At 31.1% G+C, this 16,425-nt stretch overlaps 1 protein-coding gene and 1 pseudogene across 8 annotated transcripts in view; both read left to right on the forward strand.

Moving 5' to 3' along the window:
• Positions 1–16,425, forward strand: part of LOC145239883 (syntaxin-binding protein 5-like) — a 678,091-nt gene that overhangs the window by 594,903 nt on the left and 66,763 nt on the right. For all 8 annotated transcript variants that reach the window (XM_080103493.1, XM_080103494.1, XM_080103495.1 and 5 more), the window contains 2 exons: positions 8,623–8,742; positions 12,891–13,010. In XM_080103493.1, the coding sequence (XP_079959619.1) occupies positions 8,623–8,742; positions 12,891–13,010 (240 nt within the window). The remainder of the gene's footprint in view (positions 1–8,622; positions 8,743–12,890; positions 13,011–16,425) is intronic.
• On the forward strand, positions 2,733–2,850 carry LOC145240440 (5S ribosomal RNA; annotated as a pseudogene).

Here is a 16,425-nt window from a genome sequence, read left to right on the forward strand (position 1 = left end):
AACCAGTGTAGCAGAGGTTTCAGTGTTGTGTAACTTTAAGTCCTGCGTTTACCATGATTGTAGATTTTGAAATTATTACTGAGAAAATGAGAATAATGAACAAAGGAGCCCTTTGTAGTGCCATGTGTAATTTCGTAGATAAAATGTTTGTCTTTAGTTTTATATTTTTTTAAAAAGATTTTGTTCCTGTATGTCTGTGTCTGTATGTGTGCTAATCATTGAAACAAATCAAGGAAGCCAAAAGTTGTCTGCATGAAGTAAAGGTGCTGCCTTTTCCACATCCCATTATTTATATATATATATATATATATATATATATATATATATATATATATATAATGTAATGAGGAAGTAAATATTAAATAAAAATTTCAGACAAAATAGACAATTAGTTTATAGAATAGTGGATGAGTAAGACAACATTGTAGTAGAAATAAGGACACAAACTCATTAAAGCTGAACCAAGATATTTCGGTCGATTCATTTGACCACATTCATTTGGTAAAATGATACTTTATTGAATGCATATGTTCGAATGAATCAACCAAAATATCTTGATTTAATGTTTGTATCTTTATTTCTATTATCACGTTTTTTTTGCTTATCGACTATACCATCAAGTGATTTCCCATAAATATATATATATATATATATATATATATATATATATATATAAACTGGGGAAAAATCTTGCGTGTAATAGGTCTTATTCCATTCATGCTTTTTCAATACAATATTTACCTTCATTCAGGTAAGTAAAAAAAGTGTTGTTATTAATTTGGTTACCATATTACACAAAAATAACCTAAAATTAGTAAGAGCTACAGGAAAGACCCCTCGCCCCCCCCCCCACCAAAAAAAAAAGTCAAATTTATGAGAGAAAGAAAAAGTTTTATTCAAGTTGTTAAATCAGTTTCTCTTCCTTCAATTTTTCCGTTTTCCTTTTTGCTCTAATTTTCCCTTATTCATGTGTTATGCTGTCACTGAATTAATAATCTTTTAATCTTGACTTTTGCATACCTGATGGTGTAAATTGTATTGGAATGTAATTTGGATTGAATAAAACCTATTTCACATAAGCGAATGTTTTCCAGTCACTATTTAGATAATACTGTCGAATATGTTTTCCCTATTAATGCTTGTGTATGTTGAATACCTTTATGAATGAGTTTGTGGATCCGCTTTGTCCTGTAGCACATGCTTTGTATTTGAATTCGACATTTTTCACTTTACCTTTTCTTTGATGTGAAGTTTCTTAGAGAGTTAGAACTGTGAATTCTATTCGTCTTAATTGCACAAGAAGAGTAGTAATAATAAAAAAAAAACTCTACGATTACATCACCATTTTTATTTAATAGTGTACCCATACTGTCAAAAATGACATTTTTTTTTCATTGTTTCCCAATTTACGTAAAGCTTTCAGAATTAAAATCACTTGGTAAAAGAAGTTGTCAATGCATTGACGACTCCTACAATACTATTTCAGTTAGCTACTGTTGATCCCTGAATATATAGATCTGAAGTGAGAATTTTGCGTTTCTATTATACCATCAATATATAACAACACTTTATAGTCGTGTATATCTGACGTGTTAGAATGACGTAGAAAAGATATTTTCCATTTTGAAATTATATTACATCTAGAAAACTTCTGTTGGAAATTTAGCAAACATGTTTGAGAAAATTACGACACTGAGAGTCGAGAATGACACCTGGTAAAGCGCCAATAAAATATTTCTATTTGGATTGCGTTTGTAAGAAGGGACGAATGTGTTTCAGAGTTCTCATCATTCTATCACAAGGCAGAAAGGAAGATGCAATATTTCCCTGTTACATGAAAAGGAATCAATATTTATAGATATTGAAACATACACAATGCATGTAATATTAGAGATTATGGTTTGTTTGAGCAGCTCTTATTTTAATCAGTCTCATTTACACTTATGTTTGTGTGTGTTCATGCTTTGAAGAGATTCGTCACAAGCTTGAGAACAAAACTCTGACCCAGGGGTTGGTTGTTTTGTTGTCATCACATGGGTTGTTTAGCAAGTTATATGAAAGTACTTTCTAAAGTCGTCTTCAGAGCTGGGTAAAGTCTTCCCTGTTGTAGTCTTCATGCTGTTGAAAGATTCATATGAAACAAGACTCCGTTGTAGTCAGGATTTGTATCAATGTAAGTAATCTCAGCCCTGATAATCGTATCTAAGGCTTGACTTTATCTTCCATACTATCCACAAATGTGGGAATGGGGTAGATCACGTCTCTGTCTGACTCGCAGGCTTTGTAGTTTTGTTTTGCTATGTGCACAGGAGGTCATCCTTCAAGGCATTATCTTCTCGTTTCTAGAGTGACAAAATGATTACATACTTCAGGAAAAAAAGCTTGCATATCAGTTTAGGTAGAAAGGAAAGCAAATACATATTATCTAAATATTAACAGACATGTTTCATTTTTTTTTTTTTTATGACTCTTCAGTGTGGTTTTATGTAGTAACCTAAAAACCTAAAAGTTCGAACCCAGACTCTGCTCTGACTGCAAAAGTTTAAATAGAATAGAATTGGATTGGTTTAAGGCAATATCTTTCCCCACTTAAAATAGTGCCATGCTTAGTCATTGCTTGAAAGTGTCTAAAAATTATTCATTTTCACAATGCAAATTTACAGCCATTGTGTGTTTGAGATTATACAGCGTCTTTTTTTTCAATATTTTCGTGAATAAGATATTTCTTCATTGATTAGTATCATAATCACGTTGACACACCGGTTCCCGTCAGATCACCGAAGTTAAGCAACGTTGAGCCTGGTTAGTACCAGATAGGTGACCATTTGGGAATTCTAGGTGCTGTATGCGCTTTCCACTTATCTCTGCATTGTTTCCAGTCATCTTGAACCTCCACATGCCACTGGTATTCAACAGTGTCGACTTAAGGGAGGTGTGGTTGGGGATTGCGCAACTCTTGCCACAAAAATTTCATGCATAGACACCCTTACCATGGGTATCCATAGTCTGTCAAGACTGAAGGAAGCCTTTTATTTCTTTATTATACTTTATAATTTTTTCTAAAATTCTAACAAACTTCCATAAGTTAAAGTATATGGTAATAAAATATTTCCAAGTCATGAGGTTTGGGACTTTATTTATTAACTTTTGACTAGGTTTATGTAATCTTTCTTGAATGAATAAAAAAAAAAAAAAGAAGAAAGAAAACGTATACATATAGTTAGATCAAATGTGGAAGGCATTCAGGAAAATAAATATTTTTGATTTACACTCTTACTTGAGAAACTTTGTTAGAATTTTTAATTTTTGATCTGGGTAGCAAGTGAAGTAAGTCTTTTAGATCTGCATCTACTTAGTATCCTTGCTTTTTTTTTTTTTTTTTTTTTTAAAGAATCTGTGATTATTGATTTGATTAGAGTACACTGATGATTGTGTGTGCTACATATACTAATATAGTCCCAGTTCTAATACAAATATGATTTTATCTTTATTTTATTGGAATGGCTGCTATCGACCCCCTTCCCTCCTACAGAAGTTTTCTCTGGATCCACTTTGGTTAAGCCTTTAATCGTCTGTTATTAATTTAAAGCCTCATTGTATTTTGCTTTTCATATTTTCTAAAAGATTTGAATTGTTTAATAAAATCATTATCTCAAATTGAATTTTAAAATTACTCATAAAATTAGTTATATCTTTACATCTCTTGTTTCAAAATCTGTTTATTGGTATTAATCACTCAATAATAGTGGACATTATTTTTCGTAGTAATTTTTTTATGGTTCATTTTAAAGTAAAAATAGTTGTGTAGTTTTGTGTTCACAATCAGCTCATTCCAGCTGTTTTTAGTGTGCATATCACATTACCAATAACTTTAATTAATTTTTTCATTTTATTATACAAGTTCAGTTTTTGCTTTTACAATAATTATTTCTCTTATTTTATGATCTTGCAAAAATTGTTCAAGTTAATTGTATTCCTAATTATTGAAGATTTTATTTTGATCTCTTCGGAAAAGTTGAAGCTAACTTAATTTCTTCATATCAAAAGTTTTAAATAATGTTCCTGTTTTGAATAAAATCCTGACTCTATGGCCTCCTGCTGGTAATGGTTCCATATTCATCTCTTTTTTTTTGCACTTGAAAGCGTTTTGTTGCTTCCTATTTGGTTCGACAAGACCTCCAATCTACGTGCCCCTTCAACAAATCTGTTTTAAAACAGGAAAACTCTATCAGCTGTATTTCTCCATTTCTTTTTAAGTTTATTATTTTAAAGTGTTTTTTTGTTCAACTTCTAATGCAGCATAACCAGCACTTGGCACCTTCTTCTTGACTATTCCCATCTTTCTCTTTGATTCTTATTTACTATACATTTTTTTCTCATCTGAATTAGTAAGAAACGTTTTATGATTTCTAAAAACTATTCCACTAACGTCTAACCAACAAGAATGAATATTGTTTGGCAATCTTAAAATCATTTTGTTAATGTTGTGGATATTGCCTTAGTTACAATTTTGACTACTAGGGACAGATTTATATATGCTGTTTGCAGCCATATTTAGAAAAGGTTAGTTATTTTATAGATATGGAACAATTTACTTGATAAAAAATGGCTGAAGGAGGATTAAGTATTGTTAATAGCAGCCCAAATGGTCAACTAATGGCAATAACCACAACATTAACACCGCCTTTATTTCTTTTATTAAAATGAATGTTTGTTTTTATTGTGTTATCTGTTTTTGCCTACACTTGACAGTCAGAAAAGAAAAATGTAACAATTTAAAATGATTTTTTTTGTGTATGTAATTTGTCTATGTAATTTGATTTGTGTAATGTTTATATTATTTTGTGAATTATCATCATTTGATATCTGCTTGTTACCAATTTCTATATTGACCCATCATTGTGATGATATTTGGTTGAACAATGCCAGTACCTGCATAAAAACAGATGCTCAATTCTTCATTTATGTCCCCTCCCACTGAAAGGCAGGTGAGTGCCAATTCACTCATAAAAGTACATACTGAAAGAATATGGTAAGCTTGGCATCAAACGAACAGAATTTTCTATTGTCATTTTTTTCTGTCTTTTTTTTTTTGTTTGTTTTGTTCTGTTATGTATTGTCAGAAGAGTGTAACAGTTAGAATATAAAACTGATTTCTACCATGTTCATCAAAATTTTTTTAAATTGTTACTTTGTATATGTAATAAATAGATTTAAGTGTCAGGAAAAAAAGATATTTCTATTATTTAGGATAGAATTAGAGTTCAGAATAAACAGCAAAACAATTTATATATTTTTAGTTTTAGTTATGTATGGTATAGTACTGTGTGTATGCATGTAAGTGTGATGTATGTATGTGTAACTACATCTATGGTGATGTATGTATGTGTAACTACATCTATGGTGATGTATGTATGTGTAACTACATCTATGGTGATGTATGTATGTGTAACTACATCTATGGTGATGTATGTATGTATGTGTAACTACATCTATGGTGATGTATGTATGTATGTGTAACTACATCTATGGTGATGTATGTATGTATGTATAACTACATCTATGGTGATGTATGTATGTATAACTACATCTATGGTGATGTATGTATGTATGTATAACTACATCTATGGTGATGTATGTATGTATGTATGTATGTATAACTACATCTATGGTGATGTATGTATGTATGTATGTATGTATAACTACATCTATGGTGATGTATGTATGTATGTATGTATAACTACATCTATGGTGATGTATGTATGTATGTATAACTACATCTATGGTGATGTATGTATGTATAACTACATCTATGGTGATGTATGTATGTATGTATAACTACATCTATGGTGATGTATGTATGTATAACTACATCTATGGTGATGTATGTATGTATAACTACATCTATGTTGATGTATGTATGTATGTGTAACTGCATCTATGATGACTCAAATAAACTTTTTCTTTATTGGCACTTTAAAAAAAAGTACCAAAAGATTAACAGATTAAACATGAAGAGTTGTACGCCACTTGCAGCTGACCAATTCCTACCCTTTGCTTTGAGATACGATCCTGTGGAACAATGATTTGTGGATACTTGTTATCTTAGCCCATCATTCTATCTCAAGATATACACTTTTCGTTGTTTAAATACTTAAATCAAGAAAAATGTGCTACACAACAACAACGAGCTGAAGCAAGTTTGGGTCTTGCATTGAGTAATTGAGAATTAAAAGAATGTAATAAACGCCCAACAGTTATTATCTGGTGGTGAGGTGTAATTTTTTTTCTGCTCAGTTATCATATCTATCAGGGTCCAAACGTTCGGTTAAATAAATCTGTGCTTAGTATGACACGCATCTGCATCCAATAGTGTACATATGTATTTGAATCTATTAACAGATATTATTATATACTGTGTATAGTCATAAGAGAGCAAAGAAAAGTGATCTTGATTAAAAGGATTGAATGTATTAAAAATGTATACAATAACAGAGAATGTGTTCTTTGAATTAGAAGGTTTTGGGGGAGGCGGTGTGCAAATAAGCTTGCCTGCCTATAGGAGAACAAGGCCAAGTTACTTGTTGGTTGAGTAAAGTAGGTCTATGGGCTGACATTGTTGATGACATTTTATGTCTTGCAGCTGAGTTTCTGTTTGAGGCTGGAAGGAAAGTGGATTTGGTTTGAAACCCTTTTTTATTAGAGAAAATCAGATCATCTCAACAATTTTTTGTGACATTCCGTTTTTCATGACAGGATGTCTTATCATTGGTTCTTAAATCAAATTATCTCTATTTATTTCAGAACTGTAAGAGATGCACGGATCCCCTTCACAAAGAAACATTTTCTTATTTTTATTTGTCCTCTCTATCTATATTCAGTAAATTTATGTGTAGCCTTAATTTGAACGAAATCTAATTTGAGCAGACTATAACATTAATGACTTGAAGTCATCAAGGATTTCTACCAGAACAATTGAACTCGATTTAAATATCCATCCAGTGCAGCCGTAGCCAAGATTAAACTCACTACACGAGTTTGTAGTGTAATTCAAATCTTGTCGGTGGCTGAATACTTGCTGCTTTGCCAGGGCTATCAAGGGTATTTTTTATCGTGATGCCATCACTAGACGGTGTGTCTACCATGGCTTAAGAGAGTCCCATCTACCCCTGAGAAAAAAATACTGCACCAGTTTCTCAACCTGATATTGTACCTCGCGGTACATACAGCGCCTTGCCTAAATAACACTAGAGTGTTGAAATACTATAAAAAAAAAAAAACAACCTTTACACTTCTGCAGTTTAGTACCTTAAACAGTCTCAGAAAGACAAGAGCCATTATTAGTTTGTGACTAATGCAGTTGTTTTCTTAAAAAAATTGTTCAATTTTTGTGATAATTATAGCTTTGACATTTTTTCCTTCAGACATTATGCTCCATGGTACATGGTCATCACTTTTTATTCATTTGGTATTCTGTTTGTAAACACGTATCATCCACGTCCTCACAAAATTGCATACACATTGATATTATAGTCAGATTCACTTAGAGTTTTAATGAATGTTACAAAATCATGTTGTTTCTTTGTTATTCGTCTTCTTTTTATTTGTTTACATGTAATTCTAGTATTGCCGTTATATGTCGGTACACCATAAGATTTAAACGAACATATTCTTTTTGTTATATGAAAAATTAAAATAGTTATTTCCATAGTAGGTGCTCAACTGATCTCCAATTTCTGATAACTACTTTCCCAACCCCCATTCCCAAACTTTTGCAGCAAGAATTTGTTTTCTTACCATCAATTTAAAAACTTTTTCTTCCTGTATGTACCTAAAACCAAACGGAAATTCTATTAACATAGTTTCTTTCCAAAGAGTTCCCATATGTGTAACACATTACCTTAGAACAACTTCTTTACAGACTTCAACATGATCATTTTCAAGTCTTATGTTAAAGACTTATCAAGGTATTCTCTTAAGTAGTTAGTTTGTTAGTTCTAACCAATTTTTTTTCTGTTTTTTTATGGTGTTGTTCATTGTACATCTCAATAACCCTTACCCTTAAGTGGCTTTTAACCTTGATAAGTGATGGATAATTAGTATAAAAATAATTGTTACAAATGTAAAAAAAAATTTTTTTCTGAATAGTTATTTTATTTGACGACTTTTCAAAGTTCGTTCAACTCATATGGTGTATCTACAAATAAAAACAATTAAAAAAAATATTATTTTCATTAAAAATTTTATTTTATGTCAATTCAAAAGTTCATTGTTTTGTACATTTCATTTCTCTGTGCAGTCAGTGTCTTAAACTGTTTGTGGGTTCGGTTTCACCTAAAATGCTTTTTTTATGATGCAGAATTTTTTTGAAAATGTCCACCTCTTATGTTTATAATATTTTGAATTTATAAAAAAATTGTCAACTTTTTCTTTTTCTTTTTTCTTTTTTATTTGATAAAAGAAAATCTTGTTTTACTCAATTTCTTTGTTTTTTTATTTTGTTTCCTTTTTGTTTTATTTAATCAGCTTGTTCTCATCATGTGAAACAAAAATTTAGAAACAATTTACAAAATGTGATATTGGTAAGAGTTCGTCTGATTCTGAGATTTGTTATTCTTACAGATAAAAATGATGGCACGTCATTTTCACGATCAAGAAGTTCAAGCATGTCCAGTCTTGAGAATGTCTCCAAGGAAGCGATCCAGTGCTTGAAATTTGCAGATTCTTACACAAGAAAAACAGGTTTCTGTTTTGAAATTATCGTAATTTCATATCCAATCATAAAACTATTAATCAGTCTATGTGGTTGAATCAATAATACTTGTTAGCAGTTTCTCATTGCACATTCATCAGGTCTGATGCATAGAAAGAACACTAAGTTACAATGTGCCATTGAATCCATGTCTACACTTTTATCACTTAAGTTGATATCCTCTCTCTGATATTAAGCCTTTATAAATATAACAACTAATACAACTACATACATACATACATACATATATATATATATATATATAGAGAGAGAGAGAGAATGTATCAATAAAATAAGAAAATAATATAAAAATATATACTGATGTTTATAGATTTATTCATGTATTCAATAAGGATGATACATCAATTAGGGGTGTAGGATAAGTAAGAACTGTTTATACCATGGTATTCCGAAGCCTAATGCTTCTCGTCAGAAGAGAAGATGCTAGATAAAATAAAAGAGATGCAACGTCTATTGATAGTTACATTAGGAGCAAAGTAATTGTGCAGTGAGGAAAAAAATATTGAAACTATTTGGGGGTGGGAGAACTAAAGTGATCTCTGTGATATAGGAAAAGAAAACCAGTTTTTTGCTGGTATATATTTGCATTTTGTATAATTCTGGTCTTCTCTTCTTCTGATGAGAAACCTTTCACTTCGAAATGCTATGAAGTTTTTTTTGTTTTGTTTTTTTCTTAAATTTCCCTTTAACTTTTTTTTCCCTTTATTTTTCTGATATAATAAAGTTATATATAACTTTTATCCGTCATCTTTCATTGTAATATGTGCATGTATGCATTAAAACAGTTTGCACAAATTAACTCAAGCATTTTTGGAGTTACAACAGCAATAAATAAAATTGCCAGAAAAAATTTCAAAGACATGGATATCAGAGTCAGCAAATCTATGACGGTGTTCTTCCCAACTATAAATGCAGGGGTGGTGAAGAGGTGAAAGCTTTTTAAACATGTCAAATTTAATCCATCACCAATTAGGGTAATTTTACATCCACACAACTATTTACTATGTTTTTTTTTGTTGTTTTTTTGTTTTTTTAGATATTTAGAGTCACATATTAACTTGTTAGCTTAATATAATTACAATAAGCAAAGGATTAAAAATGATAATAGTTGTATACTAAGTTGGAAAGCTTTTTATTATGTGATACCAGGTCGTTAAGGTTTCTTTATGGAATGGCATGGTAAATTCCCCTTTCGTTAACATATTTATCTAGGATAAACAGTTTGAAGTGTCTACAGCTAATACCTATTTCATTTCTTTGATATAGTAGTTTATTTGCATTGAGAAATGTAATAATTATAGTTATTCTTTCATTAAGATAAAACAAGTGAGGTTGTGTAGTGTGGGAGTTAAAGCTTTCTTCAGGATGCTCCATTTTAGTACAGGTATCTTATTTTTCTTTAGAGATCATATGTTTAGGATAATGAGATGATCACCTTTCTAATACATGTTATTGAAATGATCTCTGTATCTAGCTTTAAAGTCAATACTTTTTTTCTACCTATATATATAAGTACTAGCAAAAGTACTCATCGTTGACTGGGTTCAAAAACAGCCTAATGGACTCTGATTTATTAAAGTATGATAGGTTATCAAAAGGAAGGGTTGTAAATTTGGGTTGAATTTGGGGGTATCAAAACCAAAGCAAAATATGATGAAAGTAAAAATAAAATAGATAAACCCCATAATTTATTATACCGTACCTGTTCACACTGAAACATTTATCACAGTATTCTGTGGATCTATATTAAAAAACCTTGTTAAACTTTGTGACATATTTTCATTCTATGGAGGTCAGGTGTGAACGAACACCCCATAATTTTATTATACCATATTTCTCCAAACAGAAACATAATTATCAAAGTATACTTACACAGATAGATATGAAAAGTCTTTATTAAAGTTTGTGCCTATTTCCATTTTATGGAGGCCAGGCGCGAACGCAGACTCCACAATTTTATTATACCATCCCTATTTAAGCTAAAACATACTTATCAAAGTATTATGTACATCTATATCAGAAACACTTGTAAACGTTCTTTTTTTAATTTTTTAATTTTTTATTTCCATACTTTGTAGACCAGGCCCCACAATTTTAATGAACCACCGTTCTGCCAGATCAAACATACCCGTTCCTGTGTCTCAATACATCTATCATTATATGTAATCATTTTTTTAAAATAGTCAACCATATAGGAGCCTATTCGTGACCAGACACACACACACACACACATTTATATGTGTGTGTGTGTATATATATATATATATATATATATATATATATATATATATATATTGATATAAGTCTGATTGAAGACTGCTGTTTCGTAGTTTTATTACTATCTCGGCTCAACAAGTTTGTTTCCGTGTCTTCAGTGGTAATTTGTAGAATATGGCTCTGAAAGTTCTTTATCAGCCATCTTGAGTACTTTCAATCTTTACAACCATTTTGTGTTCTCTATATTGTTGTTGCCAGAATTTTTTTTTTTTTGTGTGTTTTTATTATTTTCTCGGTAGTTTTGGGAGAGAAACAAGAAAGAGTAATTGAGTTTATTTATTGATTGATTTTTCTAATAAGAGTTCTTTATTTTTGTTAATTTAATTATGGAATATGTTTAGCGCATTAGCACTTCCCTTAAAGGTTATTTTATTAGTGTTAGCTTGTTTCTTTTTATATAATTCTTCTAGTATTTTTAATCGGTGTGTATGATTTTGGTGCTTATATTTTTCTTATCTTGAATGATTGTAATGTTGTGTAAAATGATGTGGCATTGTATTGCGTTAGTGTCAAGTAAACCATATGCAAAACGTCAGGAGTTATTGTTATCTAGCCGATATAGGTATTATATTTTTCTGTTTGGTTATTAGGAAGATGTTCCTCAAATGGGCATGTGAACATCATTTCACACAACAGAAAACTACAATCACCTGTGGATTAATTAATGGGTTACACTTGAAATTTCGTACAGATCCCCTAAGCTTGACAAAAGGCACATGAAAAAGTCAAGTTTATACTAACTAAATCATTGTACGAATAACATTTAAGATGAGAGCAGTAGTCTGAATGATACTAATACAAATTATCAATCCTCATCTCAAAAAATTGCAAGACATATTCACTCGTAATCGATCATTTTGCGCCTTTATATTTACCTAGTTGTTTTGTTTTAATGATTGTGAAACACTGTATGTGTAATATATATATATATATAGTATTAGTATATCTACATTTTTCAAAACATTTTTAGGCGCTTCTACAAAATTGGGATGAGATTTTGTAGTCAATAAATGGAGTTTTCAGATAAAAAAAACAATAGTTTCAACTGATTTTTATTTTTGTCAATTCTAATAAATTATGGTAGCTTCCAAATTATGCAGTCAAAATTACCTGAATATTACTGAATTAAAAAAAAAAAAACAACTTTGTGTTAGCAGGTGAAAAATTTCTGCCATTTTGTTTAAATCAAATTGGGGAAATTACCTCCCTTTCGAATTCTCCTGTTTTACGATTGTTTTCATAAAATTCTATTTTTTATTTTATTTTTATTATTTTTTATTTATAAATAATTTTCTACCTTATCGATTTTTGTAATTTTTGGATATAATCATCTTAAAAAATATGAGAAATACATACATACCATTGTTTTCATGTGAAATTCAGTTTTACGATTTCCGAAATTTTGTCCCAATAGTGTAGAGGTGCTCGTTTTTACATATTATTTAATTATATCTAAATTTATAATTTAACTCACTATTTGCACTAGAAGTTTTTAGAAAATGACTAGGAGGTAGGTTGATGATGATATAGGCTGATCTTTGTAAAGCAGGCCTTCACTCAGACCAAGTTTGTGATCGTGTCAAATGAAGACAAAACTCCATCATTGCTGATGCCTCCATCGCTTGAAATTAAGACAAAAAAAAAAAATGATGTGAATTCATATAATCTTGAGTAAAGTTTTTATACTTTTTTTTTATGCAATGTATAGAAATTAACTAAAAGTATTTTCAATTAATTACAATTGTTTTTCTTTTTTAATCTACAAATGATTAATTTACTTCTATAACCTTGCTTTGTTTTTTGTTTTTTTTTCTTTTCTTTTCTCTTCATAACTTTACAGATAGTTACACTTATCCGTGTTTATGGGTTGGCACAAGTCTGGGGTCTGTGTTAGTAATTGTACTGAATCTTCCAACAGAAGAGCAACGGCTTCACCAACCAGTAATTGTTTCCCCCAGTGGTAAGCAAACATCATGCTTTTCTCTATTAATTTATATGTATATATAATATATATATATATATATATATATATATTTATATGTATATATATATATATATATATATATATATATATATATATATATTTATTGCACTTTCATTTTTGATCAGGATGCCTTGTTTTTTATTATTTTTTTGCAACTTGTGTATTTCATTTTCTATATCTTATTGGCATGTTTGTAGATTGGATCAACTCTCTTTTTCCTCTTTTGCTGAATAGTTTGGTTTTGACTAGCTAAGAATTTTGTCTTCTGGTTTTGCCATACATTGTCCTGTTTCTCAGTTGATTGAAAAATAAAATAAAACCATCATTTTACTGACGTTTTCTAAGATGAATGCAAAATAAGTTTGGAATTGTGTGGTGATAAGCCAATGAAACATTGAGAAATATTTTTTATTCACAGTGTAGGACAAAGGGTTTCAAACATACGACTCCCATGAAATATTTTTTATTCACAGTGTAGGACAAAGGGTTTCAAACATACGACCCCCATGAAATATTTTTTATTCACAGTGTAGGACAAAGGGTTTCAAACATACGACCCCCATGAAATGTTTTTTATTCAGTGTAGGACAAAGGGTTTTAAACATACGACCCCCATGAAATGTTTTTATTCAGTGTAGGACAAAGGGTTTTAAATATACGACCCCCATGAAATATTTTTTATTCATAGTGTAGGACAAAGGGTTTCAAACATACGACCCCCATGAAATATTTTTTATTCACAGTGTAGGACAAAGGGTTTCAAACATACGACCCCCATGAAATGTTTTTTATTCACAGTGTAGGACAAAGGGTTTCAAACATACGACCCCCATGAAATATTTTTTATTCACAGTGTAGGATAAAGGGTTTCAAACATACGACCCCCATGAAATATTTTTTATTCAGTGTAGGACAAAGAGCTTCAAACATACGACCCCCATGAAATATTTTTTATTCAGTGTAGGACAAAGGGTTTCAAACATACGACCCCCATGAAATATTTTTTATTCACAGTGTAGGACAAAGGGTTTCAAACATACGACCCCCATGAAATGTTTTTTATTCACAGTGTAGGACAAAGGGTATCAAACATACGACCCCCATGAAATATTTTTTATTCACAGTGTAGGACAAAGGGCTTCAAACATACAACCTCTATGAAATATTTTTTATTCACAGTGTAGGATAAAGGGTTTCAAACATACGACCCCCATGAAATATTTTTTATTCAGTGTAGGACAAAGGGTTTCTAACATGCAACCCCCATGAAATATTTTTTATTCACAGTTTAAGACAAAGGGTTTTAAACATACGACCCCCATGAAATATTTTTTATTCACAGTGTAGGACAAAGGGTTTTAAACATACGACCCCCATGAAATATTTTTTATTCACAGTGTAGGACAAAGGGTTTCAAACATACGACCCCCATGAAATATTTTTTATTCACAGTGTAGGACAAAGGGTTTCAAACATACGACCCCCATGAAATATTTTTTATTCACAGTGTAGGACAAAGAGCTTCAAACATACAACCCCTATGAAATATTTTTTATTCACAGTGTAGGATAAAGGGTTTCAAACATACGACCCCCATGAAATGTTTTTTATTCAGTGTAGGACAAAGGGTTTCAAACATGCAACCCCCATGAAATGTTTTTTATTCACAGTTTAAGACAAAGGGTTTTAAACATACGACCCCCATGAAATATTTTTTATTCACAGTGTAGGACAAAGGGTTTCAAACATACGACCCCCATGAAATATTTTTTATTCACAGTGTAGGACAAAGGGTTTTAGCATACGACCCCCATGAAATATTTTTTATTCATAGTGTAGGACAAAGGGCTTCAAACATACAACCCCTATGAAATATTTTTTATTCACAGTGTAGGATAAAGGGTTTCAAACATACGACCCCCATGAAATATTTTTTTATTCAGTGTAGGACAAAGGGTTTTAAACATACGATCCCCATGAAATATTTTTTATTCACAGTGTAGGACAAAGGGTTTCAAACATGCAACCCCCATGAAATATTTTTTATTCACAGTGTAGGACAAAGGGTTTCAAACATACGACCCCCATGAAATATTTTTTATTCACAGTGTAGGACAAAGGGTTTTAAACATACGAACCCCATGAAATATTTTTTATTCACAGTGTAGGACAAAGGGTATCAAACATACAACCCCCATGAAATATTTTTTATTCACAGTTTAGGACAAAGGGTTTCAAACATACGACCCCCATGAAATATTTTTTATTCAGTGTAGAACAAAGGGTTTCAAACATGCAACCCCCATGAAATATTTTTTATTCAGTGTAGGACAAAGGGTTTCAAACATACGATCCCCATGAAATATTTTTTATTCACAGTGTAGGACAAAGGGTTTTAAACATACGAACCCCATGAAATATTTTTTATTCACAGTGTAGGACAAAGGGTATCAAACATACAACCCCCATGAAATATTTTTTATTCACAGTGTAGGACAAAGGGTTTCAAACATACGACCCCCATGAAATATTTTTTATTCAGTGTAGGACAAAGGGTTTCAAACATGCAACCCCCATGAAATATTTTTTATTCAGTGTAGGACAAAGGGTTTCAAACATACGATCCCCATGAAATATTTTTTATTCACAGTGTAGGACAAAGGGTTTCAAACATACGACCCCCATGAAATATTTTTTATTCACAGTGTAGGACAAAGGGTTTCAAACATACGACCCCCATGAAATATTTTTTATTCAGTGTAGGACAAAGGGTTTCAAACATACAACCCCCTATCAAATGTTTTTCTGCATTATTTTATTTTGGGTTTAATAAGTCTCATGGCTTTCCCCTATTAAATTCACAAAGTGCAAATGATAAGTGAAGTAATGGTGAGCAGGGTTTGTTCTAGTTTCTCTCGAAAGAAGGGAAGAAAACAACCTTCCCACCACCATGAAAAATGCTTCTCCTTTGTGAATGTGATGCAAAGTAATTTCTTTATGATAAAATGTTGTTCAATCAGTGAGGCCCTTTCAAGTTTGACCTTCTTGTTGTTAATAACCCTGGTGACATTGAATTCAAGGCCAAAGAAGTGAAGTGTTAAGAGTATGGTAGAATTGCTCGATGGAGGATACTTGGTTGCACATCTCTGAAATGTTTCCAGTTTTAAATAGATGGAATGTAGATATGAAAAGTCTCGCTAAATGATGCTAAGACATTCTTGAACTTGCTGACAATTTTAGAGATGTGCTTTGCTCAGTGCACATCGCTGCAAACGGTAATTCTCAATTTCCCCTGTAGGAGGAAGTTTTGTAGGAATACCGAGTTCACAAGCTGTCTTCAATCGCATGCTATCCCGGTTACGAGAGATGATGATGTTAGGTTTTTGTAGTT

The sequence above is a fragment of the Euprymna scolopes genome, chromosome 19, assembly GCF_053919585.1.
Source record: "Euprymna scolopes isolate OS-2025 chromosome 19, ASM5391958v1, whole genome shotgun sequence".
In the NCBI taxonomy this organism is placed as follows: Eukaryota; Metazoa; Mollusca; class Cephalopoda; order Sepiida; family Sepiolidae; genus Euprymna; species Euprymna scolopes.